The 12,860-nt window shown below is 45.1% G+C and overlaps 1 protein-coding gene across 1 annotated transcript in view; it reads right to left on the reverse strand.

Moving 5' to 3' along the window:
• Positions 1–12,218, reverse strand: part of HCN4 (hyperpolarization activated cyclic nucleotide gated potassium channel 4) — a 108,721-nt gene extending 96,503 nt beyond the window's left edge. The window contains exon 1 of the mRNA XM_051628436.1: positions 11,321–12,218. Within this exon, the coding sequence (XP_051484396.1) occupies positions 11,321–12,024 (704 nt within the window). The 5' untranslated portion in view covers positions 12,025–12,218. The remainder of the gene's footprint in view (positions 1–11,320) is intronic.
• Positions 12,219–12,860: the final 642 nt, after the last annotated feature.

Raw genomic sequence — 12,860 nt, forward strand, 5'->3', positions numbered from 1 at the left:
GGATCACCTCCCTGGTCCTGCTGGTCACACCATTCCTGCTGCAGGCCAGGATGGTGTTGGCCTTCTTGGCCACCTGGGCACACTGCTGGCTCATGTTCCCAACTGTGGAACAAGCCTAGTTGCTCTCCAACCATAGCATACACAGCATATCACCTTAACCATGGCTGACATGATCTGAAGTACACCTGTGTTTGCACTGAAAACCAAGAGTCACAACTGAAGATCCAAAATATTCAACAGTTGGTGAGCTTAGAGGATGTTTTCTAAAGCTGCTACCCTACAGCAAAGGGCAGACATTGTGCCAGCTCCTGTACCAGACCCTTTATTCAGGAGTGTTTACTAAGTCAAGAAGTTACATATTCCCTAAGAAGAGAGTAGCACACCTTGCAATACATATGGTCAGTGAGGAAAACACGAACATTTTCTTTTAGAGCATCTCCAAACTCCATGCAGGGGCTGCACAATTCTCATTTATGATCACAAAAAGTAAAATTAATCTTGTTTCTCTTCCTGTGCAGTCTTTTTCCCCATCTTTTTCCAGCCCATTTCTTAATGTGCCACACAATATAGCATTACACGTGGAACTGTAAAGGTATTGGTAAGCAGTTTCCTTATTAAGACAAAAAAAACAATTATTCACCTAACAGTACAGTACACAGGTCTACTCTTTTTTGTGGTCCTAAGAAAAGATGGACAAGAGATGTAACCAAATCCACAGGAGTACACTGAAAAAGATAATCAGAGAACGGTAGGGGTTGGAAGGGACCTCTAGAGATCATGAGTCCAACCCCCTGCCAGAGCAGGATCACCCAGAGCAGGTGGGTGACAGAGGAATTCATCCAGACTGGTCTTGAAAGTCTCCAGAGAAGGAGACTCAACAGCCCCTCTGGGCAGCCTGTCCCAGGGCTCTGTTACCCTCACAGTAAAGAAGCCTTTCCTCATGTTCAGGTGGAACTTCCTATGTTCAAGGAAGAAATTAAGAAATTCTCATGAAACTGCCTCATAGATGTTAACCACACCCTCAACGACATCTGCTATAGCACCTCCTGTTATGTTAAAACATTTTCAGGTTCTACAGCATCTTTCATGGCCCCTGGCAGTACCATAAGGCCCTTTTCAAAGTTGGAGAAGTCAAGGCATAAAGTTCAGGATGACTCACAGGGCCAAAAGCAGATGCTTGACCTGCTTTCCAGTTTGCCCTGCTATCCATTACGTACAGCTTGTGATTCAAAGCATATCTGTAACTAAATGAGCACAGCAGAATAGTACAAATGGGTCTGTATTGGTATCAAGGAGAATAGACCGTGATCTGTGGTCTAGACCAGTGCTTTCTTCTCCCTTCCCCACAATTCACAGAAAACTGGGGATGGAAAAAAGTACTCCTTGTTATTAACAGAACTTGTGCATACATTAGTGGTTTCAAGCAAAGGAGAAAGATCGAGCATGAAGAACTTGTGCTTAATGAAAGCAGGTTTGCTATTGTTAAAAAAGCTGCATAGAGTCAGTCATCATTATAATTTCTGTTCTCATTTTGACTGTTGGGAGAGCTAGTCCAAGCCCTGACACGGCCAGGGAACGTCACCTTTGCACTGCTTCACTGCGTGCAGTGCGACTTCTGCTTCTCTGCAGAGAGCCAAGATGTCCCTGCGCTGGCTCAGCCCACCCTCCTGTGCCCTGCTTGGTCCCTCCAGCCTCCTCACAAAGGTGGACAGAGGGGAGGGAACACACAGAGCAGAGCTGGGTAACCAGGGGCCTGAGCTTCCTCCCGGCACCACACACGCCCAACTCTTTTGCAGATGAGCCATTGCACAGGGTAACAATGATGTTAGTGCAGCGATGAGTTAGCACCGTGCCTGAAAATCACCTGTGAGGCAAGAGCTGGGAGGAAGGGACTTATGTATGTGGAGTCCCCGAGTCTTTGGAATGCAGCTGTTATCTCCCTCACAAGCTTTGGAGTGCTGATAATTTTGCAAGACATTTCTTTCCCACACTCAGCAAATCCAAATGCACTTCACTACATTTTCCATCCTGCAAACACGCAGGGGGTGGAACTGAGCATCAGACTGTAACAGTGCTCAGCAGCTCTAACCAGGAAAACTGAATCCCACCCGAGTTCCTCTGCATACAGGCTTATTGAAGCTGTGTACGGGGATGAGGAGTTACTCAGTGTACAACTATTCATTTCCTGGCAGTCACAAGAACCCTGAGCACAGCTGTGAAAAAAAAAAAAGAGTTATAGCTCCTACACTAGAGTCAGCTGGCAACCTGCAGCACCTCTCCTGCCTCTAAGCTGTTTAACAATAGATGTATAAACACAGACAACCTCTCCATCCAAAGAGGCAGAGATTTAAATCCTTAATTAGCCCATTTGGACGAGTCACCACAAATGAGATTAGCTTTTGTGCATCACTGGGGAAGCAGCTGTACCCCTATAATATCCAAGTGGTGGGCCCTCAAGCTGACCTTGGAATTCCCTTTTGGATGCTCATCTGCTTTGCTCTCATGGCACTGTCTTCCCCTGCTGAATGCAGCATCTCCTTCAGGAGTTAATAGCCTGGCTTCACCTCTGTCTGGTGCTCATACTAGGCACAGGGTGACAATATTTGATGTCAGCCACTATGAGTACACTGGATATACATGGAATGCATAATTACAACTTGCAAAGGGGCTTCCCAGGTAGCAAACCATTCAACACAGAAAAAGGGCAGAAAAAGGTCTCTTATAATAGCACCTTTTTAGCCCAGCACACAGCTGCTCTCTCTTCTGTGCTTCTGGAGTCCTAACTGCTTTGTGTGCTGATAAAACCCTGGTTTCAGTGCTGTCAGCACTGCAGAGCTGCACAGAGCCAAGCTGTGTTCTCATCTGCCTTGTGATTCACCACAAAAAAAATGCCCACTTAAGCAACGATACCTGAGCAGTTCCTACTGCTTGTCATATGTAAAGCAGCTTTGATTTGGAGACCCCAAGATGAACTCGCAGTGTCACCTGGTCAAGACACCTTGTCCTGACTTGCAGGCTGAAAAGCAACTGGTTTACAATCATCTCAGTAAGAAGTACTTGGATAATGTGGAAATCAGCTGTATTGCTGCTGGAGGAAGAGGTTATCAAAATGTTTCAGAACAGAACTTAAATCAAGCCTATTCACCATAATAACTCTGACTCTTATGCAACACAGAGCAAGTAAATCTCATTAAATTATAGATCAGTGGACACCAAAAAGGCAATGGTGTCACGAGCCAGGTGCTGCCTGCTTTGAAAGGTGGTTGTGGATCCTACACCTGCACCAGCAGTTACCAGAATGCATGTGGGACACTGAGAACCAAGAGAGGAGGAGATGATATACCTTCATATGGAAATAAACCCATGCTCTGTTACAAACCAGGGAAGTGACAGAAGAACATTTGTATGAGTTGGTGCTTTTCTTAATTCTTCCTCTTGGCCTTGAGTTCTGGAAATAGTCTCACCCCTTCACAAACAGGAACAGCCTGGACCTTGTTCAGCATAACCATTCTGGGGTGAAATCTTATGGTGACATTAGTCACTTCCTTACGGCCTGGCCTCTCCCTTCACACTCATCAGTGGAAATGGTGGTTTTTTTAAGTTCTCAGAGACAGAAAAGGAGTTGGCACCTTTCTTTTGAGTGACATTCATCTGTAGGTAAATTGATTTAATAGCTTGTTAGAGTGCCAATTAGAACCAACAATAACTCAATTGACCTGTAACTGCCTTGGCACCAAGGCAGCTTTCAAAAATAAGAGAAAGGAAGAAATCTACGCTCTGGCAGAGATGAGAGCTCAGATAGTTGGTTTCAAGAGCAAACTGAGGGATTCACGGGCTTGCTTATGAGATGCTCATAACACATCAGAAACAAAGACAAATTTCAATAGTTTCAAGCTAAACTGACAAAGATCACTCTTTTATCTGTGTAATAAATGGATTTCAGTGCAGCAGCAGTGACTATAGAGCAGGAAAAACTCAGTACAACAGAAAGCACTAGCCCAGTTACCTAACCAGAATAACACTGTATTGAAAAGCTAAGTTTACCTCATTATAGTAGTACTGAAAAGTCCTACACTGTCTGTGTATGTTTACCAACAAACACTTTTAAAACCCACATTTTTCCCCTCAAATAAAATGTTTTATAGTAATGCAATGGAGATTGTACAGAAGTACAATTCAAATTCGTAATTTTAAATGCTTATCTCTAAGGATTGAGATATTTCAAGCTGAAAAAATAAAAAACGCATGGATTTTGTCTAAACATTGGTGGGCTGGTAGTGTGCAAGGATGGAAAGAGGGATAATGTGGAAGGGTTTTAAATTACCAGGCAAAATGATCCATTCTTAAACCAGGAAGGAGAGCAGGGACTGAGAAAACTGAGATTGTCTGAAGAGTCAGAAGGACAATATCAACTAAGAATATATAGAAGGAGAGGAACCTAATTTGGGAAGAGCTACCCAGAAAAAAACCTGAAGGATAATGATAGAGACTGGCAAGGGAAGAGAAGTGGACTGAGTAAAGTGTCAAGAGCAACACACTGGAACTGGAACACAGAGCAGGAGGAAAAGAAGAGTCAGTACTAAAAACTAAGGTGAGGTGAAGAACAGTGATCAGATAAGCTGGGTACTGGGACTTAGGGCTGGCTGGGCAAGAAACCTGCCACGAGAAGCCTGGAAAATTGAGAAAGACCAACTGGAAGGGAGGGAAAGACCAACAGGTTGGAGAGAGTGAGGTAGAAGGTAACTACCTGCTACGGCCATTGTTCAATTCAGAGCAGAGGGCAGGGCAGCATATCCTCAAAAAGATGCATATATGCTAATAAATTCAGAAATATTATTATGACAAAGATAGGGATTGTTTTTTTAAATCCTTACCAACTGTACAAACCCACCGTGTTAAAAATCAGACTGCAAAGTCAAAAGCTTAGGTTATGAAATAGCAGAACAGAGGTTAGCTGTACATAGGTATTACGTGACAGTCATTACATGATTCCAAACTGTTCTCCCCATATAATTCCTGCTTCATTCAAGATGAGAGGAAGGGCTTGAGACAGATGTGTGCAGGGAAGAGATTTTCTATAGGAGCTAATTTCTTGCACAATCTGGAAGGTTTGCAGTAAAAGAGGTAAGGAACTGCAGAATGAGATGTGATGGCTAAGGCAGATGAGTGGTGCCCTGGAAATTCTGTCTCTGCCAAAAAGTTTCTGCAGAGGTGTTAGGAAAAGCACTCAATCCAAAACCATAACTAGAATAATATTAGTAGATGATGATTAAAGAGAACATTATGTCATTGTTTACACTTTTTTTTTTTTTTTTCCTATAACAGATAAACTAACAAACATTAGAGGCTTGGGAAGAGGGTGGGTGGGATCAGCATGCCTGTTTCTCCATCTGGCTGCTCACTGAGCTAGTCTAAGAAATGGTCCAAATCAGAATGTCTCAATCCTCTTGAAGCACCAACTACTTTTCAAACAGGTACTCATTGTCTCTGTGCCCTTGTCTTCTGGGTCACAGCAATGTCTGATTCCTTACTAAGCACCCACAGGGGCAGAGCTCTGAACACAAGGTTGTCTCTGTAATGCTCTGTGCTCTTCAAAACAGGTCCTGAAATGGACTACACCAATTAACGAATGTTTTTTACTTTCATCTCTCTGAATCTCCACTACCCTGCTGTAAACTGGGGATGATAGTACAAGTTTCCTAGCCAAGGTGTCAGGATGCAAAACGAACATTTATTGCTATTATAGTTGAATATATTATAAGTGCAAAATAAAATTTAAAAAGCCATGAGGAAATTTTTTTCAGAATAGGATTTGAAGAAGATGAAATAAACATGGTGTGCTATGTTACAAGGGGAGGTGGAGGAAATGTTAAATAGTTTTTCACAAAGGAACCACCCCTGTGTGCACTGACTGAGGCATGGGCTTCTGTGGAAGAGATAATGTGTTAATCTGTCAGCACAGATTTGTATGAAGGGCCTGAATTAAGTTTATGCAAATAAATCTTAATCATAGCACTTCCTTAAATCACAATGCTTCCTTTAGTATTTGTTTATACTTCCATCTCATTTTCTGCACATGAACATGCATGGAAATACCATAATATTATATGATTAAAGTCTTAACACATATTACAGTGGTATGCTGAGGTGTTTCATTTATTGAGGCCTTCCTGTTTCCAAATGCTGCCTTTTGTAGCATCTGAACATGTCTCATACAAAAAAAAACCGTGTCCCCACATTGATTGTCAAGTGTGGGATTTCTCATCCTCCACCTCATGACACATCACCCAGGGCGTGAAACCTGGGATGAAGTGCCAATGGACAGGGGAAGTATGGCTGCACTTGTTTGGTCCCCTCAGCTCCTGGTCACAAAATCAGGTCTCTTCTCCTGCAGGCTGACTGAAGACAACAGAAGTCCACCCCATGCTGTCCAGTAAGATTAGAATTATCCCTGATATTATTCCTGTTTGGATCCCCTCATTCTGCTCCAGCAAAACTGCCCTGGGATTGGCAGGAAAGTTGTCTGCAGTAAAGGCAACAAGAAAGCATCTCCCTTCCTCAGCCAGCAGCGTCCCCACGCTGTTTTGAGGCAACAGACATGAGCACAAACAAGACAGTCAAGCCTCAGAGCTGCCCACCAATAAACCTGTACCTCCTTTGCACTTTGTGTTTGTTTCTAAGGACAGACACAGGTTCTTCCACTAGCACAACCACAACTGTTTCCTCGATACTTCCCTCTCAGCAGAGGTTTCACTGAACCAGAATTTCAATTTGCTATACAGAAAGCTCACACAATGGGTAGCTTTCATTTTACTCTGCTATAAGCAGTGGGCAAGTCACAAGATCAGAGTTTGCCATTGTGGGCAGCCTCTGAATGCAGACAGGCACGAAGCGAGGCCGGCACAAGAAGCAGCCTTCTGGGCAGCAGGTGGAGAAAAGGGGGTCATTGTCTGAGAGCAACACCCACCTAAGAGAACTGCCAGTGAGCAGTGCTGTATGCTTCACAAATTGTTTTCCCTTCTCACAAGATAGTGGAAAGCTTACAAATGAAAACAATCTCCACAGAGAGAGCAACACTCGGTGAGGGACTCTGGAAATTACTCCTGCTTAGGAGAGTGGAAAAGGTAAACACGTATCCTTCCCATTCGTGCTCAATCCCACCAGTGCTACTGGGCTCAGTAGTTGGTACCATGATGAGTGAACCCCACTGATGCCTCCCAAGAAGGCAGCCTGAGTGACTCTGCTTAGAGGTCTGGGCATGAAGGGCATACAATGATTTTGTTCTTTAGGAATCCCCCCACCTTGTATATTGCACTCGAGCATCTCTTTGTTTTGCTGGCACAGAAACCTCCCCAGGTTCCCAAGCAGATGGGGGGGTGCTGGCAGGGGAAGCAAATGAAACAGAAAGATGTGTTTGCAGACAGGTATTACAAGTCAGGAAGAACAATAAAAAGAAATATTCTAAAATCTGAAGTTGGGAGTGTCACTGGTCGGAATATTTTCCATTGTTTTCAGGGAGGTAGCACCTTTTCCTTTCTCTGAAGAAGTGAACAGATTACTGGGCAGTGAATAAGGTGCATTTCTATTTACATCCCTTGTTTGGGCTATTTTGGTCTTTCAGAGGGTTTCTTTGCTCTCAGGCCTTTTGAAAAGCCGCATGCTAAACTTTTTTGCAAGCAATTCTGGATAGCAGCTACAAGCAATATGCTTCAGTCAGCTACAAACTAGATAGATCATTGTTTGTCTGGAATTTTTTTATTAAACCAATTGTACTGGATCAATGCTTCCTCTAAGCAATAAATTACAATTCTATCTATCCAGTGAAAAGGCTTTCAGAGTCACAGATATATCTTGACCTAGGAAATAAAGTTTGGCTCTGCACTGATGTGCAATCAACCTCAGATGCAAATAAATTCAAGCAGCTAGCACATACATCTGCACCTCAGAACAGGAGCTAGTATTCTTATTTTCATCAGAAATTGCCAAGACATCTCTTAAAAGCTTCTAGAACTAGTCTACTGCATTAGTCATGAGTACTCAGGGGCACTGAGTTTGATCTTTATAAAGGTCATTTGGTGTCTTTTCCCCTCACAATGGACTAAAAGCAGAAATCAACAGAGCCTTAATCTATATTAATTCGCTTTAGTCTTGGAGGGTCATAGATTTGCCACTGGAATTAGCAATATTAGATGATAAAATGATAATTTAATAAGACTATGATGAAAGCCTCTGTTCTATTCTAAGACAGGAACTCCTCTCGCATAGCGCAAAGAGCAGCAAGTCCAAGTCAGAGGAATTACACCAGTGACATTTCACAGCAGGATCAAACTCCAAGAAATAGGGCTGGCATGTTCCATTGAAAACTTCCCATCTCAAGCTGTACTGAGACAGGAGTCATGAGTTCTGGAGCTCTACCAAAACGCCTGGAGATGCACCTCAGTTTCAGAGGTGAAACTGGTTTCTCCAAAAACTCAGCAAACAAGATCCGAGTCTAAACATGTAAATATTTAGATGTGAAACTTGTACACCAAGTGCTGCTGCACAGCTTTGGTGACAGCAAAGTGCAGGATAATGGAGACTCCTGCCTCTTCCAAGATCCTAACGCTCCAGAATTTGTACCCATCTATAACAAGAAGCAATCATGAAATTGCACAGCGCAATTTGCAAAGCAGAAAAGAGAGTCCTTTGGGTCTAGGATATAACTCTTGCAAATATTTTGATAATACCTTCTCTTTGGTGCAATCTGCTGCATTTCAGAGGTCAAAAAATGTTATTTGCGTTCACGTGAGTTGTGTCCAAGAGAGATGCTTTAGTAGCATTCAGAGGAGGGAATACAAAACCCAGACAGAATCCAGGAACGCTCCCACTCTTCTCCTTCAAGGCAGCCATTGTTCAGAGGTCATTTTTCATGGAAGCCCACACAGTTCCCTAAGTAGCAGTCATATTCCAACAGACATGCTGCAGATGACCCAGAAACAGGAGTGAACAAAGTTCCCCAGAAAATGTACAAACTGACCATACAGTGGTGCATCCAGCTCCTCCTGGTCTCTTCAGAGGTCTGTACAATCAATCCCACTGCCCCATCTAATGCTGCTACAAAGCAGTAGGGAGAAAGCACAGATTTGAAAGCAAGGCTTCTAGTACCAAATTAGAAGAAACACAAAGTGGCAAGACCTCAGCCTGCCTGGGACCTGATCCCAAGCAGAGTGTCCTGCACCAGGGTACAGATACACCGCTCACTGTGCTTTCTCTGCACAAATGCAAAGCTGCATCACTAGAGGATTTTATTAACACTAACGAGTCATATATGCATTCCTATATATCTGCACACATATGAACACCCAAGTGTTGGCAGGCTCAGTGTGATCATCTGTCTTGGGAGTCCAAGCTTGCCTGCATATTTCATTCCTTTGTGTAAGGCCAGGAGTGGCCCCACAGCCAAGTAACTCAGAAATAAAAACTTACCTAGTGACTTACTGTGCCATTTTAAGGCATAAGCATGGGTTCACTAGGAATATTTAAAAAATAAATTCTTAGAGGATCATCTCACCTTGGGCAAGGTGGTTACCTCAGCTACTGCTACAATCTTCTTACTGAAGTTTGCCAGTCTGGTTCTATGTTGAAAACAGTCATAAAGATGGAAGAGAATAAATTCACTACACAGATACATAAAAGATATGCAAACTGAATGCCACTTTTGCATAAATCCAAATTCAATCCACAGACTAAATCCAGAATTCCTTGAGGCTGTGACACACAGAGAACACCTTGCTACAATAACCCAAGAAGGCATAGTAGCCCATTTTTAACTCCAAACTCGAGGCAAATAATATACAAATCTTTAGCTGAGAGTATGAAATTGGTCTTGTACCTTTTATAACTAATCACATTCACATTTCACTGTGTTTCACTTCATCAGTCACAACTGGGAGGCAATTTTATACCATTTTTGTCTGAGTAAGGCTGTTCTTACAAGGACTATGTATCATGATGCAGCTACTGGAAGCCCTCACATGCTCAGTCAGCTGTGCGCTTGGGACACTTGAGTGCACTGAATTTAAACGACAGTGCAGTCTTCCAATTCACGTAGCCTTCTAATAACATTATTAATCCAAGCAAATATCAAGGAATCTGTTCAGTGCCAGTGCTGAATCTTCTAAATGTGTGGACTGCTTGCTAAATCCCTAGAAGGTAGTGTCAAGAGGTTTCTGTCATCTGTGTCTTTGGGCACCCAAATCCACCCTGGAACTCCCTCCTGCAATTACCTTGCTAACTGTATTTTAGGGAAGAATGCAAGATTTCTTGGAGAGGCCAGGAATTCAATACAATCATGTAGTTTGATATGTTTTTGAATAGTGTCTTCTACTGTGTGGTTTTAAATGTGAGACATGAGCCAGTTGTAATTAAAGTTGAAGCAATAAACCTTAGCCATTGATTGCACTAAGTAATTAATTATCGATTGTAGTACTTTACATACATATTGCAGAGCACAAATCACCTGTGCTGTAGACAATACTCAGAAACACCAAAACACACCCTCTGCTACACAGAATGATACCAAAATTGGCTCAAGGGTTTACAAGTTGATTTCCTATTAACCTTCATGAGTATGTTGCTGTCTGAGTGAAAGAAAGCCATTACTTTCAAAAAGACAAAGTTAACTATTCCCTATCCAAATGAATTTTGCAAATAAGGATTTACAGACGCAAAAGAGAAACTCTTTCTCTGTAAGACTCTGAAGGTGTTAAGTTCCTTCTCAGGGAATGCTGCTATCCCCTGCACATACCAATTCCTGACAAGCGATGCTGCAGTAAGAAGCCCTACAGAACAGCAAGAGTAGCAGCATCCTCCCCTAACTCTTGGGGAAGGAGAAGGGAAAGGGACTTTAAGGTACATAAATGGGAACTGAAACCTTAATCAGGCAGACCATAGTTCTCAACTGGAGATGTAAGACTAGATAAGTAGCAGACACCATGCTTTTAGTCTGGTTGTGCATCAGGTGGGAACATTTTTTTTCCCCATTGACACTGAACTTTTGTAGATCCTTTCCCCTCTAAAAAGCCAAAGCGAAAGATGTTTGTTGGTTTAAAAACACAATTTTAAATTAACAATAGTGGGTGGACACTAAAATTAAGCTTAAATATAAATGAAACCTGCAGATTGTTTGGCTGTAACAGATCTGGGATGTGTTCTCTGACTAGAAAATTAACAAGGAAAGTTATGTCTGGGTGTGTGCTGTGTGGAAAGGTCTGAGCTGGACATGGTAGGGGAAGGGGCAGGCCAGCTAGTTTTGAATGGGCCAGGAGGGGGGGGATTGTACCTGAAGTCGCTGTAGGGATGGATGATCCAGAACCCGGCAGACTTAACCCTTTCCTGCTCCCTCTCCACGGCCTTCTGGCTGCCAAACATCCTCAAGGAGAATTTGTTGACCCCTGGCTGGAGCATGGCCCCGAATTGCCTCTGCATGAAACCGGCTTGGCCCAGCCTCTGCTCCTCATCTGGGGTGATCTGGTCGCACCCTCCACCTCCTTCCACTTTGATGGAGGTAGAGGAGCAAGCCCGGGGGGGCTGCTGTTGAGGCTCCGGCGGGGATGCTGGTGGTGGGGGTGCTGGCAGTCCCTGCTCCAGCTCCCCACTGCCGGGGGGGCTCTTGTCCTCACTGGGGGAGGCCGGCTCCCCTTCCCCGCCGATCAGCCTCTTCTCCTCGGCCGCGTCGTGGAGGTGCCTGCTGGTCAGCGAGGACAGGCTCCCTTTGAAGCGGCGGCAGTCCCCGTTGGTGCTGGTCTTGGCGCTCTTGCTGCCTGCCTCTGTCTCCAGGAGGCCGGGGTCCCCCCCTCTGCCGGGGTCTCCCCCAAGTGCCCGGGTGCTCCCAGCAGAGGGCGAAGGCAGCGGCTTCAGCCTGATGCTTTTCCTCCGGGTGTCCTTGTCGCTGTCTTCCTCCTCGTCCATGATCGACGCCTTGGGTCCTATCTGCTGGGGCAGGCTGTAGAGTCTCTTGCGCATGGAGGGGGGCAGCTTGTCCATGGCCAATGCTGCTGCTGCTCAGTTGGAGGGAGAGACCTCCCCACTCTGCCCAAGGAGGGCAACCGTCACTGCCCGGGACAACACCCCCAGGCCCCTGCCTCCACCTCAAGGGGCAGAAGGGACCAGAGACTGGTGTGTCATCTCCTTACCAGACTGTGGCAGCCACAGGCTCTGCATCAAAACATAGGCTCTGCATCCAGAAGGGAAGGGAAAAAAAAAAAAGAGGGAAGGCAAAAACGCCCCCCCCCCCCCCCCCCTCTTGTCCCGATTTGGCTACTTGCTGCTTGTCTCCCCTTGGTGCCTGTTACTGCAATCCCTGTCTGCTCAGATCCAGAGCACCGGGCAAGAAGGCTAGAGGAGAGCCACACACTTCTGGCTGGAAGGCGAGGGAGGGCGGCAGCAGCAGCAGCAGCCGCCTTGCCATGTTGGCTTCGAGATGCAAATGTGCTGTGTCTCCCGGCGGGCAGACATCCTCCGGAAAGCGAAGCTCAAGCCCGGGTGCCTCAAACTCCTCAACCTGCCGGCCAATAACACAATGAACTGCAACCTGCAGCAGCCACCGCTTGCTTACATCACTGTCATCACTTATTCCTCATGCAGCCCCAGCTCCTGGGAATATTCATGAAGCGATCCCATTCTATTGGGTTGCCATAGGAGCGAATACTGCACCGAGGCTCTGCCTACCTGAGCCAGCACCCGGGCTTCTTAAAAGGGCAACGCCTGCCAGGGCGTGTGTGGCGGGGCGGCCTCCGCAGCGCGGCTGCCACCGCTGCCGCCACCGCTGCCGGGCTGCCAGGACCGCGGCACCGGCGCTGCAGAGCTCTGCTGCCCACAGA

The sequence above is a fragment of the Apus apus genome, chromosome 10 (genome assembly GCF_020740795.1).
Source record: "Apus apus isolate bApuApu2 chromosome 10, bApuApu2.pri.cur, whole genome shotgun sequence".
In the NCBI taxonomy this organism is placed as follows: Eukaryota; Metazoa; Chordata; class Aves; order Apodiformes; family Apodidae; genus Apus; species Apus apus.